Source organism: Vicugna pacos, chromosome 21 (assembly GCF_048564905.1).
Source record: "Vicugna pacos chromosome 21, VicPac4, whole genome shotgun sequence".
Lineage (NCBI taxonomy): Eukaryota > Metazoa > Chordata > Mammalia > Artiodactyla > Camelidae > Vicugna > Vicugna pacos.
The window spans coordinates 25,504,208-25,527,123 of record NC_133007.1 but is presented as its reverse complement, the minus strand read 5'-3'; the positions used below and the strand labels follow the sequence as shown (position 1 = coordinate 25,527,123).

Genomic DNA, 22,916 nt, shown 5'->3' with positions numbered 1-22,916 from the left:
CCACAACTACCTCATTACTTCGTCTTTGAGACTGGGGCCTCGTAGACCCCCTGAGTCTAGAACGAAGGTGTGAGGCTGAAAGGGACAAGCGCCAAACCCAAGATGGGCATCGAGCTCGCCACTGGGGCGAGTCTCAGGAGTGGGGGTCTCAGGAGGCGATTTCTCTTTGCGTGGGGGAGGGGGTCTCAGGAGGCGATTTATCCCTTCCTCTCGCGCTATCCCTAGCTGTGTAAAGAAAAAGGAGCAATGGTGCCTAAGATGGCTGGACAAGCTTCGTGGATCCTCGCCCGCGTCTCACTTGCCTCTTTCTGGGCCAAGAGCGGGCTCGTACTTAAATCTTCCAAGGTTCTAATAAGGCTTTCTACCGTGTACTAATACAGACACGAAAGACACGACCTCCCTAAAACAACTCCTAGACAGTGGAATACGTCCCTCCTCACCACCCCTTGGGAAGAGCTTGGCTAAGCAGGCGCGCCATACAGCGCACAGAAGGTTAACAAGAGTTGGCTTTGAATGAAGAGGCGGAGACGCGCCCCCATTGGTGGAAAGTTATCCCGGGGCGTGGCCTGTGAGTCTTGGCACCCCCACCCCCCCTTCCCGCAACCCCCCCCTCCGCACTTTGTACCTTTCTCGCGGCGACTGCGAAGCGGGCCGGGACGGGCCGGGCCAGACCAGACCAGACCCCGGGGGCGATGCGGCTGCAGCCCCTGCTGCGGACTGTCCTCTGGGCCGCGCTCCTCAGCTCCCCTCTGCGAGGGGGCTCTGGCCTCCGCCACGAGGTCTACTGGAACTCCAGTAACCCCAGGTAGCCGGGCCGAACCCAGCGAGCCGCGAGCCGGGCCTGCGCGTTCCCGGGCAGGGCGCGCGCCCGATGCTCGCTCTGTGCGCGGCGCCGGCTGAGCCCGGCCGCGCGCCGGGGCTCCTTTGTTTGAGCCGGCGGGGGAGGAGGGTGGGGCGAGGCGCCTCCCAGGTCCCCCACCCCCTCCCACACGCGTTGAGGGGTGAGTGGAGGACCCCAGCCTGGAAGGCAATCTGTAGGGTCTCGGCGCCGGGAGCTGGGGGACCTCGGCCTGCACTCTGAGCCCCGCCCCCCTGGCTTCTCTCTTAGTGACCCGAGCCTCTCTCCCTTCCGAGCTGGGGCGGGCGGACTTGAGAGGGAGGGAGGGGGCTCCTCTACTCTTGTGAAAGAGCGTGGGTTACTCCTCTGCTTGCTTGGCCTCCCCTTTGGCGCTCAATCTGTCTCCCAATCTCACTCGGTAACTCTGCTTTCATCTCGGTTGTTATTAGTCGTTCTATTTCTGTCCAGTCTCGAACCTGCCCTTCTAGCTGAATCACCTTTGGGCAAATCATTCTACCTCTTTAACCTCATCTGTAAAATGGGCTAATAATACCTGGTAACCTGGGAAACCAGACTAACTGAGGTCATGTGTGTGAAAAAGATGAAGGCAGTACAGATATAAACTATTATTTCTTTTTCTGTCCTGAGCTGCCTGCCTTTGAACCTTGATATTTTTTCCTGTTTCCATCCTCCTCCCCAATTCTCCCTGCCTCTCTGCTTTCTCCATCTCTTTTCCTTTCTGATTTTCTACTTGAGACAATCTGTGACTCCATTCATTTGTTCACTCACTAACACTTATTGTGTACTCTGTGCCGGGACCTGTGCTAGGGTGCTGGGGATGGGGATTACAGATGAGAAAACCTAGGCTCTGCCCTCTGGGAGCCCAAAGGACCCTTGAGCGGGCAGGCGTCAACACAGGGCATTACAATACCAATGCTATGTGTTAAGAGCTATTGTCCTCCAACTCTGAATTCCTCTCTCTGTTCCAGACCAGTGCTTCTGAATCACTTGGAAGACTTGTTAAAAATTCAGGTTCCTAGCCCCTAACCCTGAGGTTTCTGGCTTATTCATTTAATCCACAAATATTTATTGACCGCTGCCCTTGTGCAAGACACTTTTCCAGGCACTGAGGACGCCGTGGAACAAAACATACAAAGGCCTGGTTTGTGTTCTAGTAGGTCTGAGCTTAGCCCTGGAATCTGCATTTCTAATCAGAACTCCTGATGCAGGTGGTCCTCAGACCACCCACTGAGGGACAGTTGGGGGCCCTTAGTAAGTCAAGCTCTGTGTATGGTGGGGAGAGGGGAAAATGGTTCATGCTATATTTGATGCTGGGGCTGTGGGGGGCAGGGGTAGGCAGCCTGTCCTAGCCCTTCCCACATGTGCTGTCTTCCCCTGGCAGCTCCCAAGAGGTGGAAGGGAGTCCTGAGGAGGCGAAAGATTAGAGGAATATGTGGAGGGGGCTCCCTTCCATGTCAGGCACTAAGGAAATGCCAGGACAAGGAGTCCTGTCAAAAGGGGGGGAAAAAAAGGGAGGTACCCACCGTCCACTCTCATTCTTTTTTTCTTTTTTCACTATGTTACTCTTTTCAGCCTTGAACTGAGGTCTTAAAAGGCAGCCTTCCCCTCTCTGCATTTGTCAATGAGGCTACCGTTTCCAGTCTCCATCTCTAGCTTGTGATTGCACTGTGGGCCTAGATCTGTACCCCTTGCCTCTGGGCCCTGGCTTCTTCACAACAGCTATCCACCTCACATTTATCAAGTACAGTGCTATGCCAGGCCGTGTTGGGCATGAGGGCTCAAGAGCTGGGTAGCAGCTCCAACTCAGAAGGTCGGGTGTGGGGAGTGGCCTTCTCACATTTGAGCCATGTGGTTAGGGGCACTGCAGTCCCTTAACTTTTCCGAACCTGAGGATCCGTTACCTTATCCATTTCTTGCACTTGCTTCATCTCTCAAGAGTTGTCAGTCTGGGGAACTCAGGCCTTCCCTAAGCTGCTCCCTTTCCAGTGGGTGGGGGGTTGTCTGGCAGGGACCATTGGGAAGGGGTATCTCTGACCCTCATGCCCCAGGTGTGCGGTGTTATAAGCCTCTCTGCCTTCACCTACCTTATGCCTGCAGGCTGCTTCGAGGAGACGCCGTGGTGGAGCTGGGCCTCAAGGATTACCTAGACATCTTCTGTCCTCACTATGAGAGTCCAGGGCCCCCTGAGGGCCCTGAGACGTTTGCTTTATACATGGTGGACCGGCCAGGCTATGAGGCCTGCCGGGCTGAGGGGCCGGGTGCTTTCAAGCGCTGGGAGTGCTCCCTCCCCTTTGCTCCCTTTGGCCCTGTTCGATTCTCAGAGAAGATTCAGCGCTTCACACCCTTCTCCCTTGGCTTCGAGTTCTTGCCTGGAGAGACCTACTACTACATCTGTGAGTGAGGAAGGGCACACTGGCTGCCTCTTGGGAGAAGGTGGGGAGAGGAGTGGGGTGACCTGCCACTGTCACCAGTCAAGACAGAGAGCCTGAGGTGGGGAAAGAGGCCAGGCCAGGGAGGGGGAGGGGGCCTGAGTCCAGGACCCAGCTAGGGGACATCTCGAGTGAGCCCACAGAGAGGAGGGGAAAGGAGGAGGTGCTAGGAATGGGGACCTGAGTAGGGTCACAGGTGGGGCCTGGCACCTGGGTATGGCCCCCAGATAAGGAAAAGCTTTCCAGAGAATTGGAGAGAAGAGAAGCTGAGAGAGTTTGAAACAGAGACTGAGGCATGCAGACTGGCCTGTGCTGACTTCTTCCTCCCGATTTCCCACCACCCAGCAGTGCCAACTCCGGAGAGTCCTGGCCAGTGCTTGAGGCTCCAGGTGTCTGTCTGCTGCAAGGAGGACAGTGAGTGGGTTGGGGCATGGGAGCCACCCATCTGGCTAGTGTGGGGCCCTCGGGAATGAGGGGAGGGTGGGAAGCATCTGGGAACCTCAAACTCTGAGGGGCCTCCTCTGCCCCATTTAGCCTGTGGGAGCTTCCACTTCAACCTTCTATGCTGGGCCAAGGGAATGGCATTTCCAGGGTCAAGGCCCTTCAAGGCCTTAGCTGAACCAGTGGTCTCTAATGGTAACTGGAGGGAGACTTGGAAGTTGAGGCTTAGAGAAGATGAGGTGGTAGCTTATGAGAGGGGATTGGCTAGTTCTGGAGACCCTGAAGAAAGTGATGGGAGTGCACAGCTAATGGGGAGAGCGGGAAGGGGCTGCTGAAACAGGAGGACCCATCAATGCTACCTCTTCCCCCTCACAGAGCCTGAGTCAGCCCATCCTGTTGGGAGCCCTGGAGAGAGTGGCACATCAGGGTGGCAAGGGGGTGCCACTCCCAGCCCGCTCTGTCTCTTGCTGCTGCTGCTGCTCCCAATTCTACGTCTCCTGAGAGTTCTCTGAGCCAAGTGGACCATTCCTGCCACCCCCAGGAACCAGAGCCCTCCCAAGACTTCCCTGGAAGAGGGCCCCTGCCACCTACCTGAGCTGGGAGTGCCAAGACAGACAGACAAGATGGAAGAGTGATGGGGGAGGTCAGAGGGTCTGAAGTGACCCTTCTAGGTGCTGGCCTCCTCATCAGGCTGGAGGAGCAGCAGGGGAGCTGCAGACAGCCCTGGGCACCCTGGAGCAGAGGCGAGACAAACATAGGGTCTCTGTCAGCTGCTTTGATGTTCTCATCCCATCCCCCAGGAAGACTGGGATGCGGTGGATCAGATCCTTGAGCCTGCTGGGGGCCAAGGCCAACGACCTGGGGACAGGTAGATTGCTGGACCAGGGCAAGGAAGCAGCCCAGGCCTGCCATCTGTGCCCAGTACCCCGTGGGCCTCTTCCCTGGGACAGCACCTTTCCTCCCCAGGGGGTCACCTACTTGTCTTCTGTGAAGACGGACTTGCCATGAGGTTGAATTTCATGCCAATTTGTATTTTTGTAAGTGTCTGGACCAAACCTTCAATAAACCACCCATATTTTTGTTGCTCTCCCCAACCCATCGCCCTCTGCCTCCTGCCCTGACACTGGGACTCCCTGTGGTCTCTGCTTGCAGCTTGGCTTGGCCTTACCTCCGTGCCAGCTGTGCCCAGGCCATCCATGCCAGGCCTCCGTGGGCACCCCTCTGGGTAGTGTGGGGTGGGTGCCAGCAGCAGCTGTGGAGCTTGGCACCCTCTCCCACCTCCCTAGCTGGCTTCCTGTGCTGAGGAGGGGGCAGGTGTTCCTGACAGCCCACCTTCCTGGGGCACTGCCCAAGTTGTGGTAGCACCAAGCAGGGCATTGGGGCAAAAGCAAGGGCCAGTAGAGAGACAGCACCTGGGTTTCAGAATGCCTGGGTCCCTGAGAGTTGGGTGTCCCCTCCTCCCCGCCCCCCAAGGGCAGTCTGGGCGGTGCCTGGCCTAGAACTGGGAAGGTGGGGTCAGATCAAAGCCTCCTTCCCCAGTGGCCTCTTTGTTCTTCGCGTTTATAAGGAGGAGGGGGTGGGGCCGAGGAGGGAGGGCCCACTTTGCTCTCAGCCCCGCGCTGTCTTCTTCCACCTCTGGCAGGCAAGGCTATGGTACCCCCCAAGCCTAACCGGGGCCCTCTTTCTGAAAGGTGCCCTGGGTGGAGCCAGGGAAGGGATGGCCCTTCCCCCGCAGCTATGCTGTACCCGCCCGAGTGCCCCACAGCCTCCACTGGCACGGAGCCGGCCCGCCTGGCACTGAGCCAGCGATCGATAGGTGGATGTTGTGCTGATTAGCTCGGCCGGGCTGCGGCGGCAAGAAGCGGCGTGTGAACGCGCGGGGTGGGGGTTGGGGGGTTGCGGAGGGTGCTGGAGGTCCAGAGACTGACAGACCAGACCGAAATGCTGGAGACTGCGAATCCCTGCCCCACCTCCTTGCACACCTAGGTCGGACCCTGGTCCCTCTGGGTTAGTTCCATTGCTCTGGCTGAGGTCTAGGGTGGAGGACAGCACCGCGGATAGAACAGACACGAGTCGATCCTTCCCCCATTCGAGGCCAGTTTCATACAATGCCACGTCGGTAGGTGCATGTGCCTGCGTATTCATGTATCAGGGCCTTCATCCCAAAACACGATCTTTAGTGGGGGCCAGAGGCTGGGGTGCGGAGTGGTGTCTGAGCTGAAGGATGAGCTGTAGGCTCAGTCTTCTGATCTTGAGTTCGAGTTCAGTCTCTACTGTCATCCAGGAGGTTGTCTATATGTCGCGCTAGAAAACCACTGCACTGCCTCCTCCTCCCCTCTTCAGTGAAACCAAAGGCAGGGCAGGCCAGGGACGACTGGTTAAAGCCCCTGAACTGCACTGAGGATTGTGGGGGTCTCACCGTGCTCAGAACAGCCCCAAGCCGGGGCGCGCTCGCTCCTGCGTCTGTGGCAGGTGCGCGGATCCGCCGCTGATAAGAACGCATGTGCGGAAGAAACGCGGGGCCCAGTCAGCTTTCCCCCGCACTCAGACACACGCCCTCACTCCCAGGCAGACAGGCACACTTGACACAGACACATGCCCTTGCCAGCCGCCCAACTCCCTGCAGATGTGAGAGCGGACACCTGGGGGGTTTAGGGGGGGGTCGCAAACTCAGGACCGCTGGCCGCAGGCCTCGAGCCAAGCCAGCGCTTCCCTACACTCATTTTCCTCACAACCTGGGCCCTGCGCGGACAACTGATTCAGTCCTGGGGCGCGTCGGCAAGAAAAGCGAGAGCTAAGCCCGCTCATGGGGCCTAGATGGGCCAAAGGCGCTGGGCGGCCTTCCGGGACTGAGCCCTACCCATGAGAAGTCCTCGAGGCGTGTTCCGGGGCGCGGTTCCAGGAGGCTAGGCAGATCTGCAAGTTTTGGGGCGTCACCGATCTCCCCTAAACTCAGCGGCGCTAGATGGCCGTGGGTGGGGCCCTCAATTTGCTGGGCCTGTCCTAGTCTCTCCCAAACCATCTGAAAACTCCCCTCATCTTTGCATCACTCTGTCTCGCCGTGTCTCTCGAAAACCTGAGAGCCTGAGTCTCCGACCTGCATCCTGCTCCACACTCTCTGGGGTTGCAAATATTTCCCTAGAGGCTAAACTCTGAAGTTTTGGTCTTTTTATGTAACCCCTCCCTTTTTCCTTCTGCCCTTTCATTAATTCCTTCCTTCCTTTCCTTATTCATTCATTCAGCAAATTGTGAGCTCCCAGCGCGTCCTTCTTTTCAGTTCGCCACACCAGCTGGGGTCGTCGGGGGATCCCCAGCGGTGACGCAGTTGGAGAAGGGCACGCTGAGTTCCAAATAACCAATAGAATCCCGGGGCCTGGGGCATGAGGTCATCAGCGGTGATGCCCATTGGTTCAGGCCTGGACGAGGAGGGGGTCCCCATAGCAACCGACGGTGCGTCCGAGCGTAACCTGGAGAGTGGTCTTTGCTAGTGCTTCAAAGGCAGCTTGGGTGGTGCTTGGGATGGGGGCGGGGACGCGGCGGTGGGGCTCTGTTTCCCAGGTCCCGCAGTCCTAGCCCAACCAAGCACTCATTTTTCTTGAGATCCTTTTTCTTACTCAAAGCAACGGTCAGTGCCACTTAACCCAGGAAGCTTAGGAGGGGAGTATTGGCAACAGCGTTGGGGTCCTGAGTGCAGAGCTGTCGCCACCCAGAATGTTAATTCTGAGATCCTCGCGTTCATCTGCATATCGTCTGCATCTCATTTGCATTCTCTTCGTTTAAGGTCAAATTGGGCAGACATCTCCACATCCCCCAGCTCTGTCGCTTGTCTGTATCCCAAATCTATCCCTTAGTGGCTCTCTAATTTACCTCTCAGTCATCCAGTTCCTTACCCCACCTCTCCTCCCAGACTCCAGTCTGTCCAGGGGTGGGAGGGGCACAGACTAACTAAAGGAGAAAGGATAAGGAGTCTGCCTCTTCCTCTGGATGTTCTGCGACAGATGGGGAGAGCTGGTCTGTACTGCCTGGAGACTAAATTGGCAAAGCAAATGGTAGGGGGAGGTGCCCCAGGCTGGGTTGAGGGTCTCCAGCCCCAAATCACCCACGTGCCCAGCAGGGTGCTGGAACAAGGGATGCTTGCTTCCAGTGAGAGGCAGGCCTGCCCACCTGTCTGGTGCCAGGGCAGCTTCCTTCCTCCAATTAAGCACTAATGAGGTGTCATTAACCCTTACCTTGCCTGCTAGCCCTCAGGTGGTACTCAAATTTATGGTCTCACACTGAGTGAAGAGGGAGAAAGGAGGGCCTTTGAGGAAGCCAAGAAGCAGTAAGGTCAGGGGACCTGGAGACAAGAAGGTGGGGCCAGAGGCATGAGTAACATGTGCTGGTTTTGCTCTGTGTGCTTCTGAGAGATTCTAGGTATGGGTGTCCCACTGTCAGAATGCATTTATTCTTCTGTTCATCAATTCAAGAATTATTTATTAAGTACTTCACCTATTCCTACTGACTAACTACCAGGCTGCATGCTAGATGCTGAGGATACACACTTGCACAAGACAGGACCCCTTCCCTTAAGGATTCTTCACATTACTCCAGAAGACAAACTGGCCAACAAATAATTATGATGCCAAGTGCAAATGCAGTTATAGGGCTATGCAGAAAGTGCTGTAGGAACAAGGGAAATGGACTGTCAGAGAAAGCTTGAGTTTTGAAGGACAAAATTTATGGAGTGGAGGGGATTTGTAGAACTAATAATGCTTGTGTGTTTGACTAAGTGCGAGCCCATGTTCAGCGGTGTTTTCAGGACTGCTGGTGTCTGCCCTCCCAGAACTGTATGTTTTGCATCTGTGTGGACGTGTGTGAGTGTACATGTGAGTTGTCTGGATTTCTCTGTATCTGGAATCCCTTCTCCCGAACACACGTTGTGGTTTTATTACAGATCAATGTTTGCTGTGAAGCTCTGGCACAGATTAGCCCGAACCTGCCCAGCCCAGGGGAGGGGAAGAAGAAAACTGATGTTGGCTCTTTGGGAAGCGGTGGGCAGGCACCATCTTCACACCTGGGGGCCCAGACCTTGATGCCCCAAGTAGCAGCAGGCTGGTCAAAGGAGGCAAGGGCTGGGCCCTAGGTTATGGTAGGGTGTGCCCAGGCCGTAGTCCCCTCTGCCCCTGGCTCCCCATCGGAGATGTGGAGGTTACAGCCACCACTCCCCACCAAGATCTCAGGCCCCCTCCCCCAGCCTGTTCTTCTGTCTGTGGAGGAGCCGGCCGGCTCAGACCTGTCTGCTGGCTCTCTCCCACTGGGAGCGGATCCTTTCCAGGGGACACGAGAGGGCTGGGGAATGCTGGGGCCTACTGGGAGGCCCCAGGAACTCCACCCTGGCCCTCCACAGCTCTCTCCAGCCTGGATTCTCCCCACCCACTCTGGGGTGCCACTTCTCTGGGTTTTGCCCAGACATAGCCATCTTTGCCAGGGAAGCCCTCAACTGACAGGCAGACGGTAGGGGCTAGAGCTCTGGCACTGAAGACTAGTGTGGGAAGAGGTGGGGTGAAGAGATTGTGATGCTACTCAGAGACCTCTACCCCAATTCCTCCTGGGGTTTCCTTGTAGCTGCTTACTGGAAAGCTAAATTTTGGTGGCAGGAAAGAGAAGAGAATGTGGATCTGGGGAGAGTTTTAGGGGAGAGGCTCTGGGGGTTGATGAGAAGGTCACAGACACCTCCTTTCAAACTGTCAAGGATGTGAAATTTTTGGCTGTAACTTCCCCTCCCCCTTATACCATCTAATCTTTTCCTATCCCATCCCTATTCCCCAAGCCCAAGGTCACCTCTCCCACTATGATGGCTGTTAGAGAGGCTTGGAGATGAGAGAGAACAAATGGAAAATAGAGTCTGGAGCTAGTCTAGGTGGGCAGACCTCAGATAATGATGAGGAGGAGACCTCCATCCATCAAGCACCTCATAAGTCCTAAACACTGTGCTAAGTGCTTCCCAGACGTGGGTCTTAATCCTCATCACAACCAATTCTTCGAGGTAGGGTATTATTATCCCGTTTTCCAGATGAGACAGCAGTCTCAAAGAAGTGAAGTGACTAGCACAGTCTGTGAATGGCAGAAATGGAATTGGAACCCTAGCCCATCCTGTTAACTGCTAAACCCTACTGCCTTCCTCTTAGATTTTCTTGAAGCTCATTCAGAGGAGGCACATACACACACCTCCAGTGCAACACCCTAGAGATGCCTCTCCATTTCAGGACTCATCTGAGGGATCAGGGCATGACTAGAATCAGAGATTGTTACACCCCGACCTCACCCACCAAGCCCTGCATCCTAATTTCCTGTGTCCTGGACCACACATTAGTGCCCCGTGCTCCCTGCTGTCCGTCACGTGTGTGGTTCCATGTCAACTCATGGACATTAGAGCACCAGGTAGCCATGCTGACACACACATCACACTTGGACGTCAGAAGACAAGTGCACCGCCTTCCGTGTTGGCACCCAGGTTTCTCTGTTAGGACCACACCAACAGGCTGCCTGCTCTGGGGCACACACAAGGGCCCTGGGCAACGTGCGGAACCTGTGAATATTTCATGTCTGGAGCTGGCGGCTGCCTCTCCCGCTCACACACGTGCCCGATCCTCCCTCTCACAGGCTCCTTGTTTATTTGTTTAATGAATTATTTATCCATGGCCCCCGCCTTCCCCCCTGGCCTCCCCCTCCCCCAGGCCCTAGCCTCCATGATTTATTGAACACAGCTCAGCTCTGTGGTTGCCACCCGATTTCCCCAGAGCCCCATGGGCCACACAGCCTGAGTATTCCCTCTGTCCCAACCCGTTCAGCTCCCAGCTTCCTTGGCCCCAGGGGGACAGGGGCCGGGTAAGGCACTGCGTTCAGAGAACTCCCAGGGGCCTGAGTTCAGTGCCCCTGGAGAGAACATAGCAGCCAGCAGTGTACTGGCAAGCCTGGGGTCGGATGGAAATGTAGACAGGGCTGCAGGAGAGAAGAAAAGGGGCCTGAGGCCCAGGAGAGAGAGGATCAGCCCCACAGAGAGAACCCCAGCCTCCACAGAGGCCCTCACCCTACAGAGAGGTGCCAGTCCTGGCCCAGGCCTTAGATACCAGTGTTTCAAACTATAGATTGTGAGCCATTAAGGTTGATAAAATCAAGGAATCAATTTTCTGGGTCTTAACAAGCTTTTCATTTTATTTAAAAATAAATTAAGACTAGAATAGAGGAAAAATATCACAGTGCATCCTCTGCAATAAGGAAGAGTATTGCTTCATGATACTTATTATTTCAGTCATATGTTAATGTATGTATGTGTGTGTATACTGTATTGCAAATGCAAAATATACACCTTGCGGGTCACATATAAGATTTGAGTTACAATTATAAACAAAGGCCTAGATCCCATTGATGAAGACCTGAGACCTTCCATGACCCAGATGCCACAGAAAGAGGCCCAGGCTTCAGATCAGGTCCCAGGCATATGGACAGTGGCCCAGATCTTATATACAGAGACCTAAACCCTAGAGAAGCCCAGACCCCGTGAACTGAGGCCTCCTGACAGGCCTAACCGTGAGAGCTGGAAGCACACACCCTATATTCAGAACTGCCACATACAGTTGTGCTGTTTGTGCAAAGGAGCCACCCAAGGAGTAGTAGGGGCCATCAGCCAAGCTCCCTTACTAAGATGGGGAGACACATAGGGCCACCTCCCACTGAAGAAAGTTATACCTTTGACTTTGCACAAAGGCACCACTAGCCAAGAGATGCACCCTAAGACTGGGTCTGCATATAGAGGTGGCTTTTCTGATTCACACAAAAGCCAAAGTCAGCCAGTAGCTGATTTAGATAGAGGCCCCAGTAGAGCACCAGATCCCAAGGACAGAGGCTTGGGCCCTATAGAGGGTGTTTCAGAACTTAAAAATCAGTGGCTTAGACTCCATAGAGAGAGTTGTTTAAATACTATAGGAAAAATAAATCCTATAGAGAGGGCTCCAGATTCTAGAAAGGGCTCAGTTATTATTGGGGGCTGGGGGCTGGGAGAGCTAGATTCTAAGGAGGAGTATCTGAGCCCTATATAAAAGGTCTCAAATCCTTAAGTAGGACCTAGATTCCATACTCAGGTCTTCTAAAATGGAATTTAAAGTCCTAGACCAAACCAGCAAGCTCCCACTCCGTATGAATATGGGCAGCCTCTCTGCCAACCATGGGCCCTACAGAGAAGCGTCCATTTGCAGAGCAGGGATGTGGGTAGGCGAGGAGGAGGCTGGGATTTGTAGCACCTGGAGTAGGCAGGTCAGCATCATTTGGGTGAAACAAATCTCCCTGGGGATGAGGAGCCTCAGGGGAAGGAGAGCTGTTTGCAGTGTCCCCCATTCCCACCCCAAGGGACCTAATTTATTTTCTGGCTCCTGAGAAGGGAGAGGAGATCTCCTGGGATGGAGAGGGGTCCAGGGAGGACAGAACCTGCTCTTGCCTGGCAGTAGCTAGGCACGGGGCCGATTCTGGATGGCGCTGCCCCTCCCCTAAATCCAGCAGTTGAGGCTAACTTGTGGTCAGGACCACTGTCTTGCCAACAATAAGCAGATAAAGGGTGCCTCCATGTCCTCTCTCCTGCAGTAAGAAGAAAAGAACATCACACCTGTCACCCTGGGCACAGGTGGTTGGATTGGGAGTCTGGTATGAGACCTGGTCCTCCTGGTCACTCTTAGCCTGAGCCTTTCCATAAAAGGGGATGAGTAGTGGACACTCCCTAGGTCAGGATTCTAGACCCTTTCCCTCAACTTCAACTTCATAGGAAAAGAGAGAAGAGGAGAAAGCAGAGCTGAGTGTGAGTGTGTCAAAGGGTGCAGTGGGTTTGTGTGTGAGCCACTGTGTGCGTGTATGTGTCTGGGTGTGTGTATCTATGTCTCTGTGCACCTAATCCCTGTGTTTCTAGATCTCTAGTTGCCTGATAGTACCTTTACCTATGTGTTTCTCTGAGGGGTTATCTGTGTGTCTGTATGTCTGTGTCAGATGCCTTCATTTCTACGTTCTCTGCCTGTAGGTGTCTGTGCCTTTTCTCTTGAATGTGTGTGTAATGTCTGGGTTTGGATGTCACTGTGAAAACAATGACTATGAGGAGAGCTGGAACCCAAGGTGCTCTGCCCTCTGCCCTCCTGTCAGCGTCTGTGAGAGTAGGAGTGAGAATGCCTGGGGACACCATTGGCTGAGCTGGGAGGGGGCCCTGGTTGAGTGTGAGTCAAGAATCCTTTGTAGATGTCCAAGGAAAGCCTGTTTTGCTCTAGCTGACTCTCTCCTTAGTCCCTCCTCTGCCTTGGGCTGTGGACTGCCAAAGGCCCTTCCAGCAACCAGTACTGACATTCTTGGGAGCTGAGCTTCTCCACGCTACCTCCAAGAAAAACAAGCTTCAAGCTCAGCTGGGGGCTTCAGGTCAACAGCTGTCAGGTCCTTAGTGCCAGCTGAGGGTTCCTCTGGCCACCCTCTAGCACCCACCTGTCTCCTCAGGCACATGGGAAAAGGGGCTCAGAGGGAGCAGAGGACCAGATTGTTCAGAAAGGATGGGGTCTAGTTCTACTTATTAAGGGGTCCTGGACCCCCAGCTTCTTTTCAAGTCTCCTTCACTCCATCCCAGAAATGAATGTTCACAGGAGATTCAGATCCCTGTCTTGGCCTCCCTAATCCTTCTCGTGGGAACTCGACTAGGGAGCAGAAGGCCCAGGACGGGCAACAGCAAATTAAACCTAAGAGGGAGAGGCGAGGAGCGTTAGGGTTGTTCCTGAGGGGGCAGCACGGTCCTCACCTCCCACGCGCCACGCGCGCTCCGAGCCCCAGCGGGGCGGAGCCTGGCGGGAGCGCGCCAGGGGCGGGGCTTCGGGGGCGCGCCCGGGAAGGCGGAGGAACGGGCAGGGGGCGTGGCCTAAGGCTCGGGGGCCGGCGGCGGCGGCAGCAGGGAGCTGGGAAGCAAGAAGCCGGGAGCGCGGGGCTCAGTCGGGGGGCGGCGGCGGCGGCGGCTCCGGGGATGGCGGCGGCTCCGCTGCTGCTGCTGCTGCTGCTTGTGCCCGTGCCGCTGCTGCCGCTGCTGGCCCAGGGGCCCGGGGGGGCGCTGGGAAACCGGCATGCGGTGTACTGGAACAGCTCCAACCAGCAGTGAGTCGGGGGCCCAGGGAGCCCGGGCGTCCCGCGTCAATGAGAAGGGGAGGCCCGGGAAGTCCTGGGGGAACCTGGGGTGGGAGTCCTGAGAGACCACAGCTAGGGGTTAGGAGGCGAGGGAGAGGGGGACACACTCTGTGGGCGTCTATGAACTCGGGGAGGGGGGATGTCTGAAAGAGGTTAAGGTATAGTAACCAGGGCTTGGGCCGTGCGGAGGAGGCTTCTCGGGTACACCCCACCCAACCTTGGCTTCTCTCCACACTCGCCTCTGGAATAGCTTACCCTTCCCGATAGTCCCCTCATCTTCAACCCCTTCGGCCGGGCTGGGGTTTGGGAGTACCAGTGTGCTGGGAATAGGCCGCCGCACTTGGGGGCCCAGGGATGACCTGTTTTCAGCTATGAGGGTTTCCAGGGGTTCTGTCTATGATTCTTGCTTTTAAAAGTGGGATTTAGAGCTGAGGCAAGGAGTCCGACCCAGCACCTCCTCAGCACGAAAGCGAATTGGTTGCCCTGATTGTATGGATTAGATCCACTGGGGTGAACTGGGGTTGGGTCGCCAAGTTAGGTTTTGGAGGTGCTGCTTGGTTAGGATGGGAACATGGGGCACTGGCGAAAGGGAGGGAGGCAAGGAGATGTCGGAGTGTCACACACGCACACACACGCCCGGGCTGGGGACGGCGTGTGGCTCCAAGTGTGAGCAGGCTTGCGCGGCTGTCAGTGTGCGTGTGTCTGAGTGTGTGATTTGTGTGTCTGCGTCGACAATCGTCTGGGGGTGGGAGCGGGCGACGGGTCGGGGAGGGGGCTGCGGTCACTGTCCGCGTGGTCGGCCCCGTCTCGGCTGGGGTGGCTGTCGGCGCCGCCGCGGTCTGGGCGGGTGTCAGGGCGGCCCTGTGGTTTCCCGGGGTGTGTGGCTCAGCGGCTGGGTGCCGGCTGCGGGTCCAGCTCCTCATTCTGCTCAGTCCTTGCTGCCCTTGTCTTCTCCTCCCCGCCAAGCCACCGTGTATATCACCCCGGCCGCCTCCGTGTGTGTCTGTGCGTTGGGGGGATCCCTGGGGACACGGGGGTCACTGTCACACCTGCTCAGGCTGCAGCGGCGGCACTGCCCCTGGCTCCCCACTCCGGGGGGCTACTCAGGAGCAAATGGCGAGGCCCCACGGGAGAGGACAGGGAGGGTCGGGCGGCCGCGACCCCCCAACCTCCCGGGGGAGGGGCTGCCGCTTGCTGCTCCGCTCTTTGTTGTTTGGGGCTCTGCGCCTCCCCTTCTCTGCCTCCTTGCGCCCGGAGTGTCAGACTGGGGGTGGGGATGAGCCAACGACGCCCCCTTCTCGCTTCCCATGGAAACCTCGGGGGTGGGGATATGGCCCCTCCTCCCCGGAGCGGGACTCAGAGAACTCCGGGGGGCGCTGGGGGCTGATTTTCCTGTTCTATCTAGCTCATCCCCCTCCCAAAGACTCACACGTCCGCCCCCCGCCCCGCTAAAGTCTGGCGGGGAGTGGAGACCATGCAGGTGAGGGACCCTGGGTTTCCCACCATCAGGGCACCACCACGTTCTTAAGGGAAACCCGGAGCCAGGGGGATGCAGGAATAGCGGGGGATGGGGGAAGAAGGGATGTTGTAGATCGGGATCCCCTCCCCCGCATACACCTGGGCGCAGGTGAAAGTCCTGGGAAGGGGGTGGGGGAACCCGTGTTCTGAGAGCCTCCTTTCCGTCTTCCCTGCTCCCCCGCAGATCTGGACCAGCAGAGTTGGGAGGGGGCGCGTACCGGGCCGGGAGGCCGCCGCCGCCCCCGCCTCGCTTCCTCCGCCTTTGTTGCCGCTGCGCCCGGGCTCCCCGGCTCCCTCACTGCGGCAGCCGCGGCCCCATAAATCGTGAGAGCGACGTGCTCCGGAGCCGGGAGTGGAGAGGGCCAGGGAGCTGGGGGCGGGGCCGGGCCGCGCCACAGGCTCCCGCGCCCCCTCCCCCCGGTCACGTGAGCTGGGCTCCTCGCTCTTACCCCCCTCACGTGCCGAGGGTCTCTGTCCCTGGGGATCACGTGGGGAGGGTCTTAAGACCCCACCTCCTGGGGGTCACGTGAGTGGGTGCTGGTGGGACACGTGCGGTGGCCTCTGACCGACCTGGGGGCAGTGCCCTACACATCGACCATGATCTGGCCCCCTACCCTCCACTCACCCCCCTCCTTTTGGTCCTCTGGAATAGGCGAGACTTGTTCCCAACCTGGCCTAGAAACTAGGGATGGGGGACCTATGCTGGAGGAAAGCATGAGAATGTGAGGTCGAGGGATCCCCTGAGCCGGGATTAGAATTGCAGGGGGCAGGATAGGCCCATGGCCAAATACATGCGCCCAGGCCTGTGCTTCATTTCTCTGCAGAACTGAGCAAGTGTGTTGGTATTCTCCCCTATCTCAAGAGGCCTCAGGAACATCTTTCTCTAGGCTGTCTGCCTGTCTCTTTATCTCTGAAATGTTTCTGTTGCTTATCTCTCATTCATACATTCACTCAACAAATATTTATCGAGGCTCTTCTACGTCCCTGTTGGTTTTTTCTCCCTGTCCCCAAATCTCTGCCTTGAACCCTTTCCCTGTCCCTAATATTCTCCTTTGCGTCTCTCGGTCTCCGTCTTTGCTGTCTGTGGGCCTCTCTGGAGCGGCCTCTACAGTTCTCCCTTTCTCCAAATCTCTCTCCGTTCTCATTCTCTTCCCTCTCTCTCGATTCTGGATCCCCCTCTCCCGTTGTGTCTCACTCCTTTTCCCCTTTCAGTGAATCCGATCTCTGTTCATCTCCACTCTCGGTGTGCGTCTCCCTCTCACTTGGTTTCTGTGTGTCTCTCTTTCGGCGGGTCTCTCGCTCTTCTCCGCCGCTGCAGATCAATAAACCTTCGCCGCCGCCGCCACTGCCTCTGTCGCAGGGAGGAGGGGCGGGGATGTGGGGCGCGCTGATTCTCTCCCACCCGACGCCGGCCGGAGAAGCCCGGGGCCCAGTCCCCGGCTGGCAAGACCCAGTCCAGCTGCGCGCGGAGTCAGAGGGCGCCGGAGGGGTGCGGGGGTGTCAGCGTGCACACGCCGCCCCGCGAGCGTTCCCGCCACCCACCCACCCAGCCCAGGCGCGCGGACCCCACGCCGCGCACACGTGGTCCAGCCTCTCCTGCTGGAGCTACCGGCGCGCGGCCACGGGGGCGCGCGCTAGAGGGGAGGAGAACCAGGGTCCGATGTCTTTATCCCTCCTCCACTTCCTTAGCTCTACATCCTGGCGTCTAGGGGTGGGGGCAGGGATTTAACAAGTTCAGGATCCCTTGGGATCCTTTCACTACTCCCTGGTCTTGTTAGACACCCTGTTTACATGCCCCTAATTGCCCCGGGGGGAGAGGTTTGCTCCTTCCTCGCTCCCCCGCCGCCCACCCAACCAGGCTCGAGCAGGTGGGGTACTCAAGGAGTGAAAGGCAGGGGTCGGAATGCGCACCGGGGGCGGCGAGAGCCGGGAGAGATGAAATAATGGGGTGAGGTGGGCATCCCCTCCAGGTGGGCAGTGTTGACACTCGCCTTTCTGCGAGAGAAGTGGGAGGCCAGTAGAGGATGAAGTGAGGAAGAATAGAGAACTATTCGAAGGGTCAGGCACAACCCAGCTCCCTGATCCCAGCCTGCCCCCTCCTCCCGCAGGGCGGGGGTTGGGCGTGCGGCTCTAGGTTAAGGAGGTGCGGCCCTGGAGGAGGGGCTCGCTGTGGAGCTAGGCCAGGGCCTAGCGGCACCACCCTCTTCACTGCCAAGGCTGGGAGGATGACAGATACAGTTAAAGGGCCCAAGCCAAGCTGCCACCCCAGGTCTCCCAGGAGTTGTAGCTGGGGATTCCTAGCATCCAGCCCTTCTGCCCCCTGCCCACCAAATACCAACTGGGCACAGCCCTTCACAGGCAGTTCTTTCTCCCAGATGCCCGGCTTGAAGGGGTGGCATTTCAGGGGCTGTTCCTGCCACCCAGGGATAAGTAAGTGGTGGCTTCTCTTCACTTGTGGTCACTCAGCAACCTTCCTATAAAGCTATTCCCCTCCCTCCGTGTTGCGGAAACTAAGGTACCTGTAGGAATAGCTCTGGCTTTGATTTACTCCCTGCTGGATCAGGGTGTGTTGTGGGGAAACTGGGCAATGCCTAGAAAGGTGCTACTTCAGAGCAGGGCTGGAAACCTGGGTGAGGCTCAAGGACAGAGGCCCCACTGTGGCTGTGCAGCTACTCCAGGTCTGGCACTCTACCACTGGTGGCCCCCTCCTCAAAGCCTGTGGGGAGGAACAGTAGACTTTGGACTTGGGGATAGAGAGGCAAACCTTGGGTGGTGGCTGGGAGCCAGGCCTGGTCTAACCCGTTTTCCTGCTCCCAATGCCCCAGGCCGAGACTCCTGCCCACCTGAGTGCCAGGGCCAGGGAGGAGCCAGAGTGACCCATCACTCCCATGGGAACTGAGTGGGGCTGGTGGCATTCCTGATGACTCAAAAAGGCTGTGCCCATTCTTACTGAAGTGCTGAAGCACCAGCTCTTACCTATGAACCATAGTGCTATGCTTGGAAGGGAGTGTATGGGGGGGGGGTACAGCCAAGGTACAAGCCAAGAGGAGGGACCCTCAAGACCCTACCCCATGCAGAGACCTCCAAGCTCATTTCTCTAATGGATCTAATTACTGTTTGTGGAACTGGGAGTTGCCTGGCAACATTGGGAGCCAGTCTCTCCCCTCAGGGAGTTCCCAGAGACCAGGGACCCCAGTGATTTGACATTTTGCCCAGCACCCTATGCCTTCCTGTGTTCACCACACTCCTCTCTCTCTGCCAAGGTGTGTGCATTCCTATGCTAAGGAAATTAGGGGAAACTCTTGCCTACTTCTCTGAGTTTCTTTCTCCATTCAGATGTTTCCCCCATCCCCACACCACTCAGTACCACCATCAGGGACATTAAGACCAGCACTTTGATGGTAACTAGCAAGGCAGGTGGGGATTACAAGGGACCCAGCATCTGCTTTTCTGCCCATAGAAAGATCAGGGAAGTAAGAGACACAGCCATCTTGTCTGGGCACTATGCCCACCACTCTGCCCAGCATCATGAAGCGGGCATTGGTGCCCAGGTTGAGGAAGGAGGTGTAGAGACAGAGTTTTGGCTGATTGGCATGACACTGTTTAGAGCCATGGTGTTGAGTGCTTTAGTTCCTTGATCTCTTGTGTCACATTATTGGGGATCTAATTGTCAGTGGCCTCAGGGTGGAGGTCAGTGGGACTTAAGATACAGAGGCCAGTCATACTGTAGAGAGCATGTGCCAGTGTGTGTGTATGGGAAGGGCAGGAGAGAGCTTGAGATTACTGGGATCAACCAATACTGGCATGCACACATACCACCTAGCTTTTCTATGTGTATGCCGCCTATGTGGGGGCGGTGGACATATTTGTGTGTGTGCCATAGAACTTATGCGTGTATATGCATGAAGCCTCCATACATGCGTATGTGATGGCAGGTCCTGTCGGACTGGCCTCTGGGGTGGACTGGCAGCAGCAGGAAAGCATGCTGGGAGAGGCGATGGAGGGTGTGCATCCCTCCGAAGGGATTCCTCCCACTTTCACCCTTCCCTCCCATTCCTTCTATCCCTCCTCCCGTCTAGTGAATTATGGTGGGTGGACGGAGGAAATCCGGGCCTGGGTCTAGGAGTCGCAGGGGCCCGCGCCGTTTCTGTGGTAACCAAATCATACGTTCCCTTCTTCCCTCCACCCTTCTCCCCCGCCTCTTTTCCTTTGGAGGCCGGCTGGGCTTCCCTGCGCCTTTGCTACCCTCTGGTGGCCACCGGGAGAAGGGCAGAACAAGGAGTGGGCCGGGAAGGGTAGTGAGGGGACTGGCGGCACTAGGGCCCTGGGGACAGAGACAGGGACTGAGAAGAGAGGAAGCTCAGAAGAAAAAGCCGGGAGGCTCCTAAGACCCTGGGGAAGGTCTGCGGAGCGGTGAGGTGGAAAGCGGCCTGGCTTTGGGTTTTTTCTCTCTGACCCGCTTCCTTTCCCCACAGCCTGCGGCGAGAGGGCTACACGGTGCAGGTGAATGTGAACGATTATCTGGATATTTACTGCCCGCACTACAACAGCTCAGGGGTGGGCCCCGGGGCGGGGCCAGGGCCCGGAGGCGGGGCGGAGCAGTACGTACTGTATATGGTGAGCCGGGCGGGCTACCGCACCTGCAACGCCAGCCAAGGCTTCAAGCGCTGGGAGTGCAACCGACCGCACGCCCCCCACAGCCCCATCAAGTTCTCGGAGAAGTTCCAGCGCTACAGCGCCTTTTCTCTGGGCTACGAGTTCCATGCGGGCCACGAGTACTACTACATCTGTGAGTGTCGGGCGGAGGGCGGGGGCGGGGCCTAAGAGAGTCCTAGTGATGGCCAGGGGGTGGAGTCCCGAGGGGCCGGGGGCGGGCCAACGCGGCAGGCACTAGGTCTCTGTCAGTAGGAGTGATAGGAGTGATACCTCGGGATGAGGCGTGGGTCCTGCGGCCTTCGGGGTTCTAGCTCAGACAGGGTCATGAGGTTAGGGAAGGAGTTAAGTGACAATCTGAAGTTTGGGTCGCAGAGTCACTTTCTGTGAGGGACATTCCAGGGGGTAGGGATCTCAGGGGTCATTGTTTCTTGAGGGGCGGGACCCAAGGGGTTTCTAAGGCAGACGGCGGAGCCACCACAACCAATGTCCAAAGGGTGTAGGAAGTTCTGAAGGACACTACCCAAGAGGGGCAGTTTGGAGGGGGAGAGAAGGAGAGTTTCTGAGCGAGGAGGGCATGGGGTGTAAATCTGGAGAAAGGGACTCAGGCCCAGTCTCCTCTCCAGCCACGCCCACCCACAACCTGCACTGGAAGTGTCTGAGGATGAAGGTGTTCGTCTGCTGCGCCTCCAGTGAGTATAATCGGTTCCCAGCTGCGACCCCATCCTCAGCTCCCCTGCTTTGGGGCTCCCCTGGCTTCCTGGGGGTGGGGGCGGAGAGCACAGGCGAGGGGGACTCGCTCCCCAGCTGTAGCGGGGGGAGGGGATCCTGGCCCTGACTCTTCCCCTCCTCTCTCCCCACCCGCACCCCACCCCGCAGCATCGCACTCCGGGGAGAAGCCGGTCCCCACTCTCCCCCAGTTCACCATGGGCCCTAATGTGAAGATCAACGTGCTGGGTGAGTCTGCGCAGCGCCCTCTGGTGGCCACTGCTGGAACCGCAGCCCCCTCCCCGGTGCCTGCTCACCTTGCATGTCTTTCCCCCGGGGGCACCGATCCTCCCCACCCCGTGGTCACGCCCCCCCCCCACTGCTGCTGCCGCTGCCGCTGCCGCGTGCCCCCACCCCGGCGCACAGCCCAACCCTCACCAGTCTGTCTATTAATCTCTCCACAGAAGACTTTGAGGGAGAGAACCCCCAGGTGCCCAAGCTTGAGAAGAGCATCAGCGGGACCAGCCCCAAGCGGGAACACCTGCCCCTGGCGGTGGGCATCGCCTTCTTCCTTATGACACTCTTGGCCTCCTAGCTCTGCCCCTTCCCATAACAGGGAGAGATGGGGCGAGGCTGGGACAGAGCTGGGAGCATTTGGCCTCTCCAAGGGAAGCCTAGTCGTGGGCTCTAGACCCCTCCTCCGATGGCTTGAAGTGGGGTCTGCACCATACATCTGTGCCCGCCCCTTCTGCCCCCTCCCCCTCGTAGGGCACTGCAGTGGACCGGGTGCAGGGACAGCCACGGGTCCCAGGTGGCCTTGTGGCTCTGGTAATGTTTGGTACCAAACCGGGGGGCCATAAAGGGTAGTGCTCAGGACTGCCTGCCCCCTGGTACCTTTCTCTGACCCCTGGTGCCCTCCTCCTTTGTCCCCCCAGAGAGACAGATGTGCCCCAGAGAGAGCAAATCGAAGCGTGGGAGACACCCTCATCACTCTCTTCCAGGGGCAGAACATGGGGAGGGGACTAGATGGGTGAGGGGGTGGCACCGTCCGCTGCCCCCTTCCCCTGTTTACAGCAATAAGCACGTCCTCCTCCCCCCACTCCCACTCCCAGGATTGTGCTTTGGATTGAATCCAAGTTTACAAGTTAGACACCCCTGGGGGGGGTGGGCAGTGGACAAGGGTGACAAGGGGTGGGCATTGGGGTGCCAGGCAGGCATGTACAGACTCTATATCTCTATATATAATGTACAGACGGACAGAGTCCCTCCCCCTCCTTAACCTCCTGACCTTCCTTGACTTCCCCTTCCAGCTTCAGACCCCTTCCCCACCAGGCTAGGCCCCCCCCACTGGGGGACCCCCTGGCCCCTTTTGTCTTCTGTGAAGACAGGACCTATGCAACGCACAGACACTTTTGGAGACCGTGAGACAACAACGTCCCCTCCCCTCCAGCCCTGAGCCGGGACTCAACTCCCAAGACCCTGCCCTGCCCATCCTCTGTGGTCCCCACCCATCCTCCTGGGCCTTTTTCAAGTGCTTTGGCTGTGACTTTCATACTCTGCTCTTAGTCTAAAAAAATAAACTGGAGATAAAAATAACTGAGTGTGTGTGATTTCCAGGGTCCATCACCTTTCTGTACACTGCTTAAATAAACCCCACAGGTCACAGGGCCTGGGGAGGGGAGGGGACTCTGGGGCCAAAGGGTCAACTGAACACCTTGTTCTGTGGCTCATCTCCTCTAAGGAGGCAGCTCTGTGTGGAAGGAGAAACAGGAGCTTCTAAGCTGGGCCTGGATGACTTTGGTCAACCTCTTAGAGCCTCAAGTATCTCATCAGGAAGTTTGGGTTCTAATATATCTTTCACAGTGCTGGTGTCAAGATTAAATGGCAGAGGGAGTATAAGGCTCAGTCAGTGATGGTTTTCTCCTTTTCTTCCCATTCGATTCTGTAACCAGAGGTTTTTGACTGGGGTCTGTGGATTTCAGGGGGGTTGTGAACCTAGATAGGAAAATATATATATATATCTTTATTTTTACTCTCCTGTAACTGAAATTTAACATCCTCTTATGTACTTGGGCAATGAGCTGCAATAGTTTTAAGAGTGCCTGTGACTTTGTAACTAACAGAAATCACAG

General features: G+C 57.1%; 2 protein-coding genes across 4 annotated transcripts; both read left to right on the top strand.

Annotated features, from left to right (window-relative positions):
* Positions 1-670: 670 nt before the first annotated feature.
* On the top strand, positions 671-4,823 carry EFNA4 (ephrin A4). 2 transcript variants are annotated; one of them, XM_072946466.1, is made up of 4 exons: positions 671-805; positions 2,957-3,252; positions 3,637-3,702; positions 4,105-4,823. In XM_072946466.1, exons 1-4 carry the CDS (start codon positions 693-695, stop codon positions 4,239-4,241), a joined length of 612 nt encoding a protein of 203 aa, XP_072802567.1. In that variant the 5' UTR covers positions 671-692; the 3' UTR covers positions 4,242-4,823. The 2 variants fall into 2 exon arrangements, with proteins under 2 accessions (XP_072802567.1, XP_072802566.1); XM_072946465.1 differs by having other exon boundaries at positions 3,634-3,702.
* Positions 4,824-13,641: 8,818 nt separating this feature from the next.
* Positions 13,642-22,380, top strand: EFNA3 (ephrin A3). Of its 2 annotated transcripts, XM_072946463.1 has the most exons (5): positions 13,642-13,875; positions 19,899-20,212; positions 20,703-20,768; positions 20,956-21,033; positions 21,249-22,380. In XM_072946463.1, the coding sequence occupies exons 1-5, from the start codon at positions 13,748-13,750 to the stop codon at positions 21,377-21,379; spliced, it is 717 nt and encodes a 238-aa protein (XP_072802564.1). In that variant the 5' UTR covers positions 13,642-13,747; the 3' UTR covers positions 21,380-22,380. The 2 variants fall into 2 exon arrangements, with proteins under 2 accessions (XP_072802564.1, XP_072802565.1); XM_072946464.1 differs by lacking the exon at positions 20,956-21,033.
* Positions 22,381-22,916: the final 536 nt, after the last annotated feature.